A 16,008-nucleotide genomic window follows, 5' to 3' on the forward strand; every position below is an offset into this window, starting at 1 on the left:
TCACACACCATATACACAAAATGCACATTGTTCCAATTGAAACGTTGCATGATTTGCTACCACTTGTTTTTATTTTTTTCCTTTCTCATTTAATACCAAAAAGGAAGAACAGCATAAAATAAAGCATATATAATGCCAATTCTTTATACTAAAAAATGCTACCTGACTGACATTCAAATTTATGAACAATCAAAAATGGTTCTGAGATCGTGAAATGGTAAATCTAATCACACTCAAATATATGTAGACAATACATCAAAAGGTTGTAATCATGAAATTGTAACAACATGATCCCCACCAGAGGCATTTTTCACCAAATGTGAAGTGCCACATTAGTAACATAGTTTAATTTTATGCTTAAAACACTACTAGTGGTAATAAAAAAAAACAAAAGAACCTTTTTTGGGTAATGCAAACAAGGTATATAAGGGAAAAGGGAAAAGGGAAAAGTGAAAACACAATACTAAAAAAAATTATTGAGAATTTACTTCGCCAGTCCTCAAATAAATTCTAGACTGTGGACAAACTATACAGATAGCAGAGAGGGAACTATTTTGGCAGCAGCAAGTCTATCTGGCATTGGAAGTTGAAACAGATGGGCCTTTCCAAGGAAGAGTGCTTGGAGGGGGAGCTCCTGTTAGACTTTAGCTGGTACAGTGCAGGTGACCTTGCTTCCTGTGATACATTTATGTCTTTAGTACTGCGAAGATTTCATGTCTCATTATTAGGGTATACAGTATTAAGCTCTTCTTCCATTCTACTTTCATGAAAGAACTGCCCTTTGAAAAGTTGGGAGAAGTTAAAAGTGGAAAAGCCAGAGTTTGGAGTTGGGAGTGAATAATAATGTATCAACTCCTTCTACAAATTAAGTTAATTGATGATGTTTTTATCATATCTTTAAATATTTAGATTTTGCTAAGAAAATAAAATAATTTTCTCAAAGTGAGTTTGCTTTCTAATTTGGACATTTAATGATAACTTTCCTTATATAATTTTTCTTCCAACATTGCTGCAATAAATTATTTCATGTCAGGACAGCTGACATGATGACTTACTAAATTGAGGAGGCTCCAAAAGCTCTCTCTACCCAAGTAAGAAAATAAAAAAAAATTAAAACCTCATGTTGATGTGTGAACAAATAATTGGCGGTTAAAACTCAAAGCAATTGACTGCTGTCATTGGGGAATTAGAGCATGGTAAGCGAAGAATACCATTTACCCCCAAAGACAATTAAATACGTATTAAACGTAACGTAGTATGACGTGGATTTCCCATGATATGATGTAAACACCCTAAACCGGAGAAAAAAATAATTGTATAATGAATGAACGGGTTAGATTCATTCCTCGGTTTCTGGCTCTTCTTTTATCTCCCCCATCTCCACTTCTTCTTCAGTTCTCTCTCCCCTCTCTCTCCTTCTTAGCTCTCTCAAGGTTTCCCTTGGAGACCTTCGAAGAGTATCCACGGAAAAAAAACAGAGAAAGAAGAAGAAGAAGACAACGAAGATGTTGCTAGGGAAGAGGCCAAGGCCACCAATGAAGAGAACGACAAGCATGAAAGAGATCACTTTTGATCTAAACACAAGCAACGCTGAAGCTCCACCGTCTGATCGACACAACCCTTTAAACAACTACCCAAAACAGGCTGCTGGCCCCTTTGGTGGTGTTTGGGGTCCACAGATCCAGGCTAATGGTGGTGGTGGTGCAGCTGGTGGTGGTAGCGGCCTTGAAGGGTTCGATCAACGGTTGTTGGTGACGGTGTCACCTAGAGCTCATAGAAGGCATTCGGCTGATTTTATAGAAACCGCCCACTTCTTAAGGGCTTGTGGTCTTTGCAGACGTCGCCTTGTTCCTGGCCGTGATATCTACATGTATAGGTACTTTTCGATTGCCTGGTTTGCCGCCTTAAATTTTTTTTTTTGGATTCCTTGTTTTTGTGTTATATATCTTTATGGTTTTTGTTTAATTTTTTGAGAGGTTTTGAGTTTTGATTATTGGGGTCAATTAAGTTCATCACCCTTCTGTTTTTGGTTCTTGTTTAGGTTTCATTTTCTCAAAGAGAATTTGCTATGGCCTATGGGGCAGGTTTTGTTTTATTTTCCCTTTTGATTTTTTCTTTTGCTAATGATGTTTTTGTTTTGTCATACCAAGGAATTTCAAGTTTACTTTCTTACACGGACTCTTACCCAGTTCTTGTCTTCTTCTCAATTTCTCTTCATCTCTTTCAAAATTTTCTTTTGGAAGCTTATAATTTATGAGGGATTTGCAGCTTTCCAAATTAACATCTTTCCTTTACAATTACAACCTTGTATATATGGTACCAAAATGATTTACCAATTTAAATCCCAGAATTCATCTTTATCTGATCTTTACTAGCTTATAATAAAATAAAGTCTGAGCTTTATACGTTAATTAGTTGGACAATCCAAATGCATATCTCTTCCTGATTAATTGTTATAGGATTAACTTTGGAATTAATCAACTCATGTGAACTATTTATTCATTGCAGGGGTGATACTGCATTTTGCAGCCTAGAGTGCAGGCAACAGCAGATGAACCAAGACGAGAAAAAGGAGAAATGTTCGATTGCATCCAAGAAACAAGCCGCCGCTGCCTCTTCTGCTGCGAGATCCGGCGTCTCCGCCAAAGGCGAGACCGTTGCGGCCGTATAGAAATAAATCACCCGTGGTCCCAAAAGGATTTTACCCAAGCTCTAAAATTCCACGGTACTCAAAGGAATTAATATATCTAGCTATAAGGGTGGGGAGTCCAAGTTTAACTTTGTAATGCTAATGGGGCAAGTTTTTGACATGTTATTTTATGTGGATCCAAAAAAAAAAAAACCTTATACAAAAAAAATGGAAATCTGTACTTCTTCCTATTGTCTAATTTTTATCCCTTGTTATCTTTCAGTGGTAATGGAAGAAAAATTGCAGATTCACAAAATTTCTTACATCTCCACTCTGTCATTGTGATCTTTAATTCATTTGGTTTTGAAGGTATTCTTCAATTTATTCCATTGGTTACACTACTAAATAAAAAACTATTTTCGATAGAAGTTCTACAGGATTTTTGGCTTGATTTTTTTGATGAAATTAATTTAATTTCGTCAAAAAATTAATGGGTTTTTTAAGTGTTATAGGGTTTGATTCATGAAGAGCCAGCTTAAAAGAATTGTTTGCAATTGCAAAGCATGATTCAATATATTTATATATATATATATATATCTATAGCAAGAACTGATCCCAGAAAGAAAAAAAAAATTGTTCTCATTATGGTTCTTAATGAATAAGAAAAGACTTTCTCCTTAATCAATATCCAAGATTTAATTGCAATGAGAATGACATTGGGACTGTTGTGATTAGTATTTTTAAGTCAATAAAAAGTAAAAAAAAAAAAAAAGGAAATTACCGAGCTGGTTTAATTTTGATAACTAAATTCCCAAAAAGGACGATTCCGTTAATGTGACATTGACCATGATTAGTGCTCATGAAAGCAAATTTGGGAGAAGAAGGGGAATATGTGGCCTAGTCAGCTTTGCATGGAGTGGGTCCCGAATTGCACAGTACAGAGTGAAAAAAAATAAATAAATCAAAGGGGAGAAAAAGAAACAAAGGCAAGAGATTCATTTGGAATATTGGACGGGGAGTTGTTTTGATTGATTCGGACGGGGGGGGTGAATGTGGGCCCACTCGAATGAATTAGAAATGTCCCCACATACTTATTTCTTTGTCACGTGGGCCCAGCTGGTGGCTCCACATGGCTTTCTGATTTTAACTCCCGCCATGTGATTTGGACGAAATCTACGCCACTAGATTTTCACCTCTCTAATTTTTCATTTTCTTTGAGGTAAAAAAACACCAAGGAAGAAAATGAAAATGAGGAAATGATGATAGGTTAAAAGGATACGTGAGCTGTAGCCTATGGCTCCCCAGTGAAGTTCCCCACTTGGGACCAATCACCCATAAAAGGACCACGTAGGGTTCTTTTGTGTCGTGGAAATGGCTTCTAAAAAAAAAAAATTTATGAAATATGTTAACACTTTTTAAATGCTTATATTTGTTTTTGTTTAGATAATTTTACTCTAAATATTTTTTATACTAATTAAAGAGACAATACATTACCTCATTCACTTTTTTTTTCAAAATTCTATCACGTTTCCACTTAAACTTTAATAGTTATAAAATTTGTAATTGTTTAAACATTTAAATCAATCGATTTTATATAAATAAAAGTACATATATCTTATTCGCTTTTAATTCTCATAATTCTTAAAAATATTAAATGAGATTTTAAGATTGTCATTTTATGTTTTGATATTGTAAATTTGTATTCAGGTGTATGAATAATACATTAAAAATGTAACAAAAACGCTGTCTATGATGTTCTTTGTCTTCTAAAAAATGGTTACGGTTAACCTAAATTATAAAATCTCCATAAAAAAGGGTAGAACCAGTGGGAAAGATATGGCTAAATTTCGTTGGAAGGGTCAGTGGTTTCGATCAAATTGGCCAATTGAGGAAGAGAATTAAAGCTATAGAATAATATCTAATGCTTTCTACGGAATATATTTTGCTTTTTCTGGCTTCCCTTGTAAACATAAACCACTTAATACTCCAGTATGTTTAATCACATTCATACAAGCTGCAAACCATCACATTTGCTTTATTTCATGTTTTGCTAGTGTCTGTACATTATGCTTAAATTAATAGTAGTAAGTTTTAGGGCACCGGGGTACTTGCACTATTGTTTATGTCATCTAGGTATATATAAGGGTTCAACGATAATGATAAATTAATGTATTAAATATAGTACGTACTTCACATTTTCTCAAGGGGTATCTGAAATCCGATTGATAAGTTAAAGGCTTAGACATCATAGGAGCGGCTTTGATTCCTTAACAGGACGAGGTTTGGGAGATTGTAAAACAGGTTTGGGAAATAGGGTTTTAGTTTTTGTATAGCTTTGGTTGAAGAGGTTTTCGGGAGTGTGGACGCAAGTTGCACCAATTCCCCTTGTGTTGAGAATCAGGAAACCAGCGACACAATAATCAACAAAACAAAAAAAGGTGAAATTATTTGAGTCTACCTTCCCCACACAAACTTTTAGTGAAAGTTACTTTATTCTCAATTACTTACTCTAAACATTGGAGCAATTCTTGTTCCTTAAAAAATTAACACCACTTGAGCAAGTGGACATGTGTCTTAATCAAATGCTAATTACGGGTGTCAATGCACTTAAAAACAAATAATATATATATATATATCAGGTGTGCCATGTCTCTGACTCGAAGTGATTCCTAATTTGTCAAGTGGGGTCAGAGCTAACCAATCCCACGAGCTTTTTCCACCTCCTTCTCTATGTTTTGATCCACCCTGATTGTGATAAATAATCAGATTTTGCCGGTCTCATTAATGGCCTAAACAAGTGCTCATATTAAAATATACGTTAAACATAGTACAATTTCTTTTCTCAACTTTTAGATTTCTAATTTGGGTTTTGGCTTATGTATGGTCCATTGGAGCCGTTTACGTTGCCATAATCCGAGAGGGTGATAGTGCATCAATAAACAAATAGAGGTTTATGTTTTGATAAATGCATTGTTAATACTACAATCTGATTCTCAACTATCGTTAAAAACGTTGCAGGTATAATTCAAGCTTTCAATTCTTCAGGTACCAAGCAGCCTCAGTACTTAAATGCAGCTACGAGGTATACAATGAATATTGTACAATATTGATGATCCTTGATTAGCTCTCGAATCCTCTTTTTCATCGAGGTTAAGTGAGACAGGTGTATCTCGCGTTTGTTTGCCGCAGAAATCCATTCTTAATTTGTTGGATAATTAATGGATTCCAAATGCCTCAGTGGAAGACCACAAATTCAATAACCATCCATCCCTGTCGATTGTACTTTGTCCTTTAGCAAAAGATGTCTCTTCTGAGTCTCATGGCTTTGAAACTGAGGGAGTAAAATCTTTTTTTGTAATTACCGATGCTCCTGCCCTGCCTACATGTTCTAAACATTCTCAATATATATAATGAATTTATTAAAGATGATTTTGCTATCCTTTGTCCAGTTGAGAACTAGATAAGTACCCGTGGTTCTAATTTTTAGTTAGAAGCTTATCTTTAGCAAGAGAAAGGTAACCATTAATTACTACATCTACATGCATAGGTTTACCTCAAATACTAATTGGTTTTAATTGAGAGTGTAATGCATGTCACATGCTGTTCTACAATTTACTTCCAACAGTTTAATGGTTGAATCAATTGATTGTGGTAAATGCAAGATGTAATGCCAGAGAAACCCATTCAATGAACCACTTAAAATATGCAAGAGAGATGTTTGTTTTTACATGATGAGATGCAACACATAACTGTTGAGAGCCATTTTTTTGGCTATATGGTTGTTGGGAATCAAGGTGCATATTGCTCTATAATTTCCTTCCCTTGGATAGGAGATGGCCTCGCAAAGACGAGCCAACTAGCCACTAGGCGCCAGAAAGGCAGAATCCATCCCCGCTTCCAACCAAACGGATCTAGAGGCTCAACCCCACAGGTCAACTCACAGGTGCAACTCTTTGTTACATTATTTTTACATCAACCCAGTGTCAGTCCAAGCCGTCCATGGCCACACACAATATTTGATAACTTGCATACCTAATAATCACTAAATACTCACGATTTTGCAAGGTTAATTGTCAATGTCTAACTCTGGTTGTTTTTTCCCCCCTCCTTTGCGTTGTTGTTTTCGGGTTCCTACTTGTTTGGACACGACCCACCATTTCGGACAGCAACTCCTCTAATCCCCAAATGACTTTTCCCGTTTTAAAGAGTTTCGTCAAAGTTCCATCGACTCCCCACTTCACAGCCAAGCCCTAATCAATGTTAATGACTTTGAAATGGTGCTTACCGTTTTAACAAATTTGTTTCCCTTCCTAAGGTAGAAAGGAGTCCCATCACGAAGCAAAGGGACACTTAAGAAAAATGTTTGTCGCTGAGAGACTTTAAAAGAAGATGTTCAGGATTTAAAACCACTAATTATTTCAATGGATGGGGATCGAGGAGCCTGCCTGATTAGAAAATCGCAAATATGAAAAAAAAGGGTTCCGATGTATGTGTCTTTACTTTTTCTTTAATAGTAGGTTTCAAGTGTCTTTCATTATTTTTCTTTTGTCTCCAAGAGGGCTCTTTTTATGAATGCCAATGCCCATTCATTGGCCCCCTACAATGATTGAGTAGGGATTTTAATGGCCACAGACCAAACCTAACCGCCATGATTGAATCTATAATTTCACCTTAACTCTGAACTTAATTTTTCAAGCCAGTTAGGTTATGCCCATCAGAGGAAATTGGGCATGGTATTGGTTAGGGGTGTGCGGACGCCTACAACGGTTTGTTCGATTTTAGATTTTTCAAAATCGAAAAATTTATTTATTTTTTTAAATTTGAAATCGAATTGAAAAATATTGATGATTGAAAAACTAAAAATTGAACTATTTCGATTGGTTCGGTTTGAATTTATGAAAAATATGCTAAAATTATATATATATATATATTAGATATCAAATAACGTTTGATTTACTTGCTTGAGTTCAAATCCACATGATTCACACCTTAACTTAGCTATAATAAAAATTAGAATTTTTGTGGAGAAAGACTTGTGTAATCAATAAAATTATCCCTCTTTATAAAAGCATTTTTCACTTCGATTAGTTCAATTACAAATTTTCTCAATAAAAAACCAAACTAATTAAACTGTTGTAACTAAACACCAAACTAAACAAACCGAAAAATCAAACTCAATTTGATTCAAATTGGTTCTTCAATTAGGTTTGAATTTGCACACTGCTAGTATTGGTCCACCTCATCTCAAGGTCAAGTAGTTCTGAAGAAACCTTAAACACTTAACAGTTTATACACACTGAGGTCTTTTAAAGAAGAGATTTCAACTTTGAAAGTCCTTGTTTTTTTATATAATAATAATAATAATAATAGTATACTATTAATGATGGAAGCGCAACCAGAATAACCTTGGTGGTGATTTTGGTTTCCCGCATGTAGGAAGCCAATAAGGATTTGTTAGGGTACAATCAGGTAGGTGAAGCAACTTGAGGAGTTACGTAAATAGGTGGAATAAGAGTTACATAGCATAACTGGCGGAGGGAGAAAATTTTGGAGGACAGAGAAATAAACGGGGAGCTAGGAGCTGAAACAAATTTATTGAAATTGGTGGATGGTTCCTATAAAACAAAAGAGGCCCCAGCCAACATACAAGTCCATAAATTTGATGACAGGGCCCATGTCTTATATACAGGGCAGTCCAAGCCATGTCAGGACACTTGCTGTCCCCATATGTCCAAATCACTACAGGTGAGCTGAGCCATTGGTCCACAATGACCACTCATAAAATAAAAGAAAAAGAAAAAGTTATGGAAACTACAGCTTGGGATTTGTTGCTGCACAAGTTTGAGCCTCACCAGCTTTCCCTTTTTGCACTTTTCATATATTGAAAAAAAAAAAAAAAGCATTTGTCTTCAATGTGACATTTTATTATAAGACTTGTGTGGATATTAGAATTTGGAAATTATTTATTCGAATTTTGAGATACACAGATAAAATCTGTAAAATAAGAGAAGATTATCTCTAATTTGTGTAATCTAAAATATATATATATAAAGTAATTTTGCTCTTATTTTGCATTTTCTTTGTTACTCAATTGAATTCAATTATCTAAACTTGTACCACTTGGGTTTGGCTCCTTTATAATCTTTCAAGGAGTAGAAGAAGCCTTTGTTTTAAGATTTCTCCAATTCAATATGGAAGGGTAATTCTATCTCCCTCTTGGTAGAGATATTTTATTTATGCTTGAATGAGGCCTAAGAATTGAGATTGTCCCATCATAAGTCGTCTATAGGCCAGGCCTCGGGGTAAAATGAATCTTACAAATGGCTGCAACCGAAAGAAGAGGGAAGTGTTTCCAATGGCATTCTAGCAGATCAGCATTCAAGCAAATCCAAAACACAAGCCCGATATGAATATTTGTTAGGATTGTTCAGTTGAGCCAAATCAAATATCTTTTCAACGTCGGCCCAATTTCATTTTTTCTTTTTTCTTTTTATAATCTAAAAGATATCTTCTTTTCAGAAGTTCTAGCTAAGATTAAACACTCTCTTCTTTGCAACCATTTTTCAAAATTAACAATTTAGTTTAGAGATAATGGTTGGAAAGAATCAACAAGATCACCATTTAAAACGGATATTATATTAACTACCAAGAGAAATACAGGGAAATTTCAAATCCAAGATTTCTTATCTTCTAATCCTTATTTAAAACTTACCCAGTAGAGCTTAGTAGGGTTAGAATTTTTCAGTCATTGTTGATCATTTCATACTATTCAATCTTTAGACTCCAAGCTACTTTCTTCAAATCCAAGAAAACAAAATGGTGAGATTTGCGATTGCCATTGGCATTTTTGTGGCCTGCCTTGCGGTGGCAGAGCCCAATACGTCACCTTCATCAGCTCCATCGCCCTCAGCGGGTTGCTCCACAATCATATATGACATGGTGGATTGTGTCTCGTTCTTGAGCGTTGGCAGCAAGGACAAGAAACCATCACCTTCGTGTTGCTCTGGCTTTGAAACAGTGCTGAATACTGATCCCAAGTGCATTTGTGAAGCATTGAAGAGCAGTGCTGAATTGGGTATCGACGTGGATCTTAAAAGGGCTGCCACTCTGCCTTCTGCTTGTGGGGTTTCTGCTCCTCCTATTAGCAACTGTAACGGTAAATACTAAATGATCACCTATTTAAAAGTTTCCATTATCATAAAATGTTTTTAATCTATTACTTTTTTTGATAACAATGGACTGTTGCCAATGCCAATGCAGTTTCTTTGTCTCCTGGTACAGCTCCTGGTACGGCACCAGGTACAGCTCCTGGTGCGGCTCCTGGTACAGCTCCTGATACAGCTCCCGGTACGTGCTCATTCTTCTCCATGCGACATATATTTTCAACTTTTCATCTTTCTGTTAATTGATCAGTTTTACTTTTCATTATGATTAGAACTGATGGATTTGAAAATCAGATTATGATGGTTACATTCTTCCTATTAAGATTACAAGGAGAGAATATTGCAGACTGAAAAAAGATTGAGATTGTGACAATCAATCAAATTTATCATACTGAGAACTACATTGAGGCTTAACATGTAGGAGTACATGAATACGAAGTTTGATTAAGCTAAATTAATTACTGCTATATATGTTGCATCAAAATGTAGTATATTAAGGATTAATATTTCGTTTAAAAGAACTCATATTTTCTTTGCTATACTACTGCAGTTAACCCTCCACCACCACCATCCGATGGAGCTCCATCCCCCAGCACACCAGAGGCGCCTGCCGATCCAGGCACATCAATTACCCCAGCACCATCAACCGACGACGGTGATGACGTTGCTAAACAAGCTCCGGCGCCGGCCCTGTCAGGAACCTACTCTCTATCAGCTAGTTTCTTTGCAGTCATTAGCATGCTAATGGTTTCTTTCTCTTATGTTTCAGTCTAATTTCCTTTCTCTTTGCTTTGTTTCTTAGGCTAGTTAGTTTTGAACTTGGCAGGATGATCGATCCTTAGGTTTAAGTGGTGTCTACTTCTCTAGCGCTGTAGCTCATTGCTTTGTCTTTTAGGTTTTGAACTCAAACGAAGTTCCCTTCGTTTCCCTTTTTTGTCTATAAATTTCCTGCCGTTTTTAATATTTTCAGTTTTGTTTGAAAGTAGTAATTATTTATTTGTTCTCATAAATCGCAATATAAGAGTACGAAGTCTGGAGCTTCAAGCTTTTCTGGGTCGTTGTTTCTTGGACAATGGCTTCATCTAAACTGATAAGCCCTGGCCTCGATTTGAATTCCCTAAACCATATGACATATAAATCATCACCCAGCCATATAAAAATGGAATTAATTATATTCCCTTAGAATCAAGCGTTGATCAGTGTTCACTTATTGCCTACTTACCAACTGCAAATTTATACTAGATTTTCTCTGATGCATAATTAACAGTATTTTTCCTTGAGACTGATAACAATTTGGGCTCTTCATTATGCTGGAAAGATATAAATATATTATAATATCACTTTTCTCTCTTAGAGCTTAACAACCCATGTCAAATATGTTGGTTATATACCAAAAATAGTAGATTAATAATAACTCAAAAATATATGCATACCATAAATATGACCACAGTGTTTAGATTGAGACATGTGTATTTCGCTAGCCTGTCGCCTCCAGGATACAATAGCCCAACATGTGCCTCTATGGTACATTCTAAAGGTCTGCATTGCCTAAAAGGTTAAATAGCTCTTGTACAATACCTTTTCTCCACGTATTATTATTTAATATCTTTCATAAAAGTAATAACAATGTAGTATAAGAGAAACATGCAAGAAAAAGGTTGAACGTATAAAGATGTAGAACATGCATGTGTAGGAATAATGTGTAAGGAAGGGTTTCGAATGGGTTAGGCGAGGCCTGTTTTATAGGTCTAAGAATGGTAGGTAGAAGGGCAAATGATTTTATGAACTAATTCATATAATAAATTCGTCTTTTAATGTTCAAAAAAAGTTAATGCCAATATTAACTTCTTCCAAAAAGTATAGTTTGACTTTATAAAATTAGATCAAGACATTTATCTTGTTGCTCGTAATTTATTTATTTTTATTAAAATGCTCATAATTCCCACAAAATACTAGGGTGGTTTGGTTCCCCCCCCCCCCCCCATCCTACTGGACCATATGAAAGAGATAAAAGCATTTGCTATGACAGGTATTTGCTCAGAATGGTGAGAAAATTCTTATGAGTTCGATAGTCAGAGTCAACGAAAAGTGCATCGTTTTCTGTCATTGTTATGCTCATGGCTCATCATTAAGCATGGAAAGGGCGTTGGGGGTTGAACCGTTGGAAGGGAAGAAAATTGTGGCCTCTATAAAAGTGTGTTGGGTCAATTTATTTATTGTGCTACTCTTTGCCATCTGGTATGTGCTGCTAGTATATCATAGCTCTGAATAGCATTTCACGCCCTCAGGAATTAATCCTAACAATCAAGATTTCATAACCTTAACCATAAATCAAGGATGATAAATGAAGTTACTACATCGAGTACATTCCCACTCCAGAAATCTGGAATTTTAGTACACAAGAGGAAGGAAGTTTGGTAAACCAACCCATGTCCAAATATGGTCCAAGTATCTGAACAAAGAAACAGAAAATGAAAAATCCAGTCCCCTCCCTTAACAAAGGTGAAGGTGATTGATGGCAAAGGTAGTTTCCAGCTTAGCATATTGAATTTGACTTTGGAAGTAGGTGTTGGGATGGGAGGTAGGTTGCACTGATTAATAAAGGCACACAGCGCCAGTGGTATTAATTCCTAAGCATTTGAGACCTCACGAAATTATAAAGCCATAGTTTGTGGCCATACCATACCAACGCTTTATCATCACTTCGTTTTCTTCTTTTGATTGGGCCACGCAACTTGTAACTAGAACTGTCAAGAATCATTACGGATTAAGTTATATAATAAATTTGAGCAACCCATGTTATATTTATATGTTTAAGAAATAATTTTTAATTTAATAAATATAATTTTTTATCATTATTTTAGTATTTTTTTAAAAAAATGAATTTAACACGAGATAACTCATTGCATGAGGTCAACAACAAGAGAAAATACCTGCTTAATACTATATTAAATTTTTAAAACGAATATTCAATTCAAAATCAATTGACAATCGGTGAAGTGATTTTTATTGTATTTATTTATTTAAAATACTCAACTTAAAAGGTGTAAATTCTTTTTATCACTTTTTTAATAAGTTGGAGGTTTGGAGATCTTAAATCACATGAAAAATGTGACAGACATGTGCTAGCATTAACTAGAACCCTGCTATGGTGATAAAAGATTGTTTTAACATTCATTTCTTTTACCAATAAGAATAGTGTTTTTTCATAAATGAATTTGAATTAATTAATCTATATCTTAAGATTGTAAGTCAGATCTTACAAGTTTATTTATTCTCGTAATCTCGAGAGATGAGCTCCGGAGATTATTCACATACCTCTTAAAAGTATAAAGTATGTATGTATCCTTTTTGTAAAAAAGGTATGCTATTTAGTAATTGTTCCTTCTTTGTTTCTTTTTTACTGTTACTTGTGGAATTTTATCTTTCATCTTTCTTTAATTCCCAATAAAATTAATATGCCTTTAAGAAAAATAGATTAAAACTATTGGATTATTAGTATTTTTCATGTACAAAATTAATGCAGAAGAAATTTAATAATGAAACTTTCTTCTGAAAGAAGTCTTCTTGTTGGTTTTTTTCCAAAGAAATTTGTGGACTCATCAAATTATGCTTTGTTCACGTAACAATGCAAGTGATATATATTACTGTGTTACATATAATGTAAAGTAAATTATTAACATTTTATATATTTAAGGAGGATTTATATTGGGTGGCCATCAATTTCTTGCAATTGGCTAGAAAAAAGAATGCACTGAAGACAAGAAGAATTTCAACAAACAAAAATAATAAAAGCACAAGCCTTATTGCTCATTCCTTCTTTTAAAATTTAAGAAACATTTCAATGGCTAAAGAATCTTTTAATTATGAGTCAATTTCAAGTGTTTATATTATCTATTGATTGAGTTTTTAATGCACTTCAAACTTTAAAGGATTGATATTCTAGCTACCTTTTATTTGTTTTATAAAACTTTAGTTAACTCTGCACAAATCGAAGCAAATCTTGCATAATTCTGTTAAGAAAATCCAAGCCATGGAAACAATAATAATAATAACAAACAAATCAACCTTCGTACAGAAGAATTCGTAATGAGATTAAAAGTATATTTATCATGATAAGTGTGATGATTTTAAATGTCCGTTTGGTAATCGAAAAATGATTTGTTCGAAAAAAAAAATTTGTGTAAAATGTTTTACAGAAAAATTTAACATTTTTTGTTGTTTAGATAATCTGTCGAAAATATTTTTTGTTGTTTAGATCATTTTATAAAAATTATTTTTCATCATGGTGAAGTTATTGTGTTAAAAATAATAAATAGGAGTTGATTACAAAACAATATTGATATTTGATTTTCACTTATGTGGGATTACAATTAAGAATGGAAATGAAAATGGGCAAAATCAATAATGATATTTTTCAAAGCATTTAATCATATATCTGTAATGAAAATAAACTCTAATTTAAAAAAAAATTCAATCTTATTACTTTTTTATCATTACTATAAAAATACAAATATTTATTGATTGTGTAAGATATCCAAAACCTATACTTATAAATATATATTCATTAAATATCGATCATTGAAATATTTTTTATTATAATTATTAATAAGATTTAAACCTATTATAAATGTGTATTTATCAAATGATGATTATTAAAATATTTTTTATTATAATTATTAGTAAAGTTTATTCTATTTATAAATAAAAAAATTAATTGTATTGAATGGTTTCGTTAAAAAAATATTTTTTTAATTTTAATAGTGTTGTATAATTTAAATATTAATATTTTAAATTAAATATTAATATTCATCAAATTTATACTAATAAACTTAGTATACAAGTGCTTTTTTTTGTTATCTAAAAAATGTCTTACGCTCTTCAAAAGTGTAAGACATTTTTCGTGATTAACCCTGTTGACTCGTAAAATGTTTTACATCTGGAATTAATTTCTATTTTCTAAACAAGTGTAAGTCCTGAAAACATTTTTTGACAAATATTTTACTGCAAAACAAATGGACCCTCAATTATGATATCTATTATAATGTGTCTTATGATTCACTTTTGATATTTGATAATATGGTAAACATATTGACCCATATTTTTTTTTTGTTAATTTCATAATGTATTATAGGACTTATACCGTAGATCATAATGATAAATCATAAAAGAATATAATCCAGAGCATATGGCACAATCGATCAAAATATTCTAAAATATATAAACACGATAATACAAGAATCATTGACCATATCACCAATGAAATCCAAGAATATTTATTTTTTGGGAAAACTTGAACGTACAAGAAATATCAACAGCCACCATTATCCTTTCCGATGATACGCATAATATCTATAATCCCATGCTACATGGAAGTTAATTATTCAAGCTAGATTTTACCTTTCGTCTTAACTTATACTTACATACATATAAGCAATTAATAACTAGTTCTTGAATAATTAACTTAAAGCACCAAACCCTCCTTTTAAGAATTTTAATATAATTTGATAATTTCGTTTACGCCATGATTAACTAGTCAATCTCACCATCCATTTTCTTCCATATAAGTTTCTGAATAAAAACTGATAATCATATATTAACGATGTGGGCTTTTTATCGTATTGATTAAATGCTGAGTATAACCCAAGATGAAGAGATGTCATAGAAAGGTAGAAGTGACAAAGGAGTGCATGGATGGACCTAACCACCAGCCATAAGCTCCATGCAAAATTAATGTCTCCCCACACGTTTTCTTCATGAATAATCCAATTCATCTTGCACCTGTACACCTCATCACATTTAATTAACAAAATATATTGACAACAAGGATGCATTCCGCACCACAACTTCAAAATAGAGATAAAATGAAACAAAGAAAAAAAAGGCATGAGTTGAGATTTTGATAGATTAGATTACTTGTAATGGAATTCATATTAATAAAAAATTGAATAGATTTAGACTTTTGCTTAACAGGTATATTTTTTAGGTAAAAAATGTGAACTCGTAACACTAATGTTTAATCCAAATTTAATCTCAATTGATTAAATTATTTTGTTAATAATTATTATATTTTTATTAAAATTTAATATTAAAAAATTAATATAAATTTTTTTTATTTTTTTAATTAAAAAAATTCAAACTCTACTATTTAAGTAGAGAGATAATGTATCAACTAATAAATTAAATATTTGAGTGTAAATTTTTTTTTAAAAAATA

The 16,008-nt window shown here is 33.1% G+C and overlaps 1 protein-coding gene and 1 non-coding gene across 2 annotated transcripts; both read left to right on the top strand.

Moving 5' to 3' along the window:
- The first annotated feature begins 1,351 nt into the window (after window positions 1-1,351).
- LOC18592199 (senescence-associated family protein, putative (DUF581)) lies at window positions 1,352-2,888 on the top strand. The gene is made up of 2 exons (XM_007018786.3): window positions 1,352-1,876; window positions 2,509-2,888. Exons 1-2 carry the CDS (start codon window positions 1,506-1,508, stop codon window positions 2,669-2,671), a joined length of 534 nt encoding a protein of 177 aa, XP_007018848.2. The 5' UTR covers window positions 1,352-1,505; the 3' UTR covers window positions 2,672-2,888.
- A 6,809-nt stretch (window positions 2,889-9,697) lies between these two features.
- LOC18592200 (uncharacterized) lies at window positions 9,698-10,552 on the top strand. Its single transcript, XR_016027838.1, has 3 exons — window positions 9,698-9,785; window positions 9,890-9,976; window positions 10,343-10,552. It is a non-coding gene; the product is annotated as an uncharacterized LOC18592200 (transcript).
- Window positions 10,553-16,008: the final 5,456 nt, after the last annotated feature.

This window comes from Theobroma cacao, chromosome 8 (assembly GCF_053813885.1).
Source record: "Theobroma cacao isolate CCN51 chromosome 8, ASM5381388v1, whole genome shotgun sequence".
NCBI classification, from domain to species: domain Eukaryota; kingdom Viridiplantae; phylum Streptophyta; class Magnoliopsida; order Malvales; family Malvaceae; genus Theobroma; species Theobroma cacao.

Excerpts from the sequence above, each read along its gene's own strand:
- LOC18592199 (XM_007018786.3), top strand. The coding sequence starts at position 1,506 with ATGTTGCTAGGGAAGAGGCCAAGGCCACCAATGAAGAGAACGACAAGC. Across the intron at positions 1,877-2,508 it reads CGTGATATCTACATGTATAG|GGGTGATACTGCATTTTGCA; the intron begins GTACTTTTCGAT and ends TATTCATTGCAG.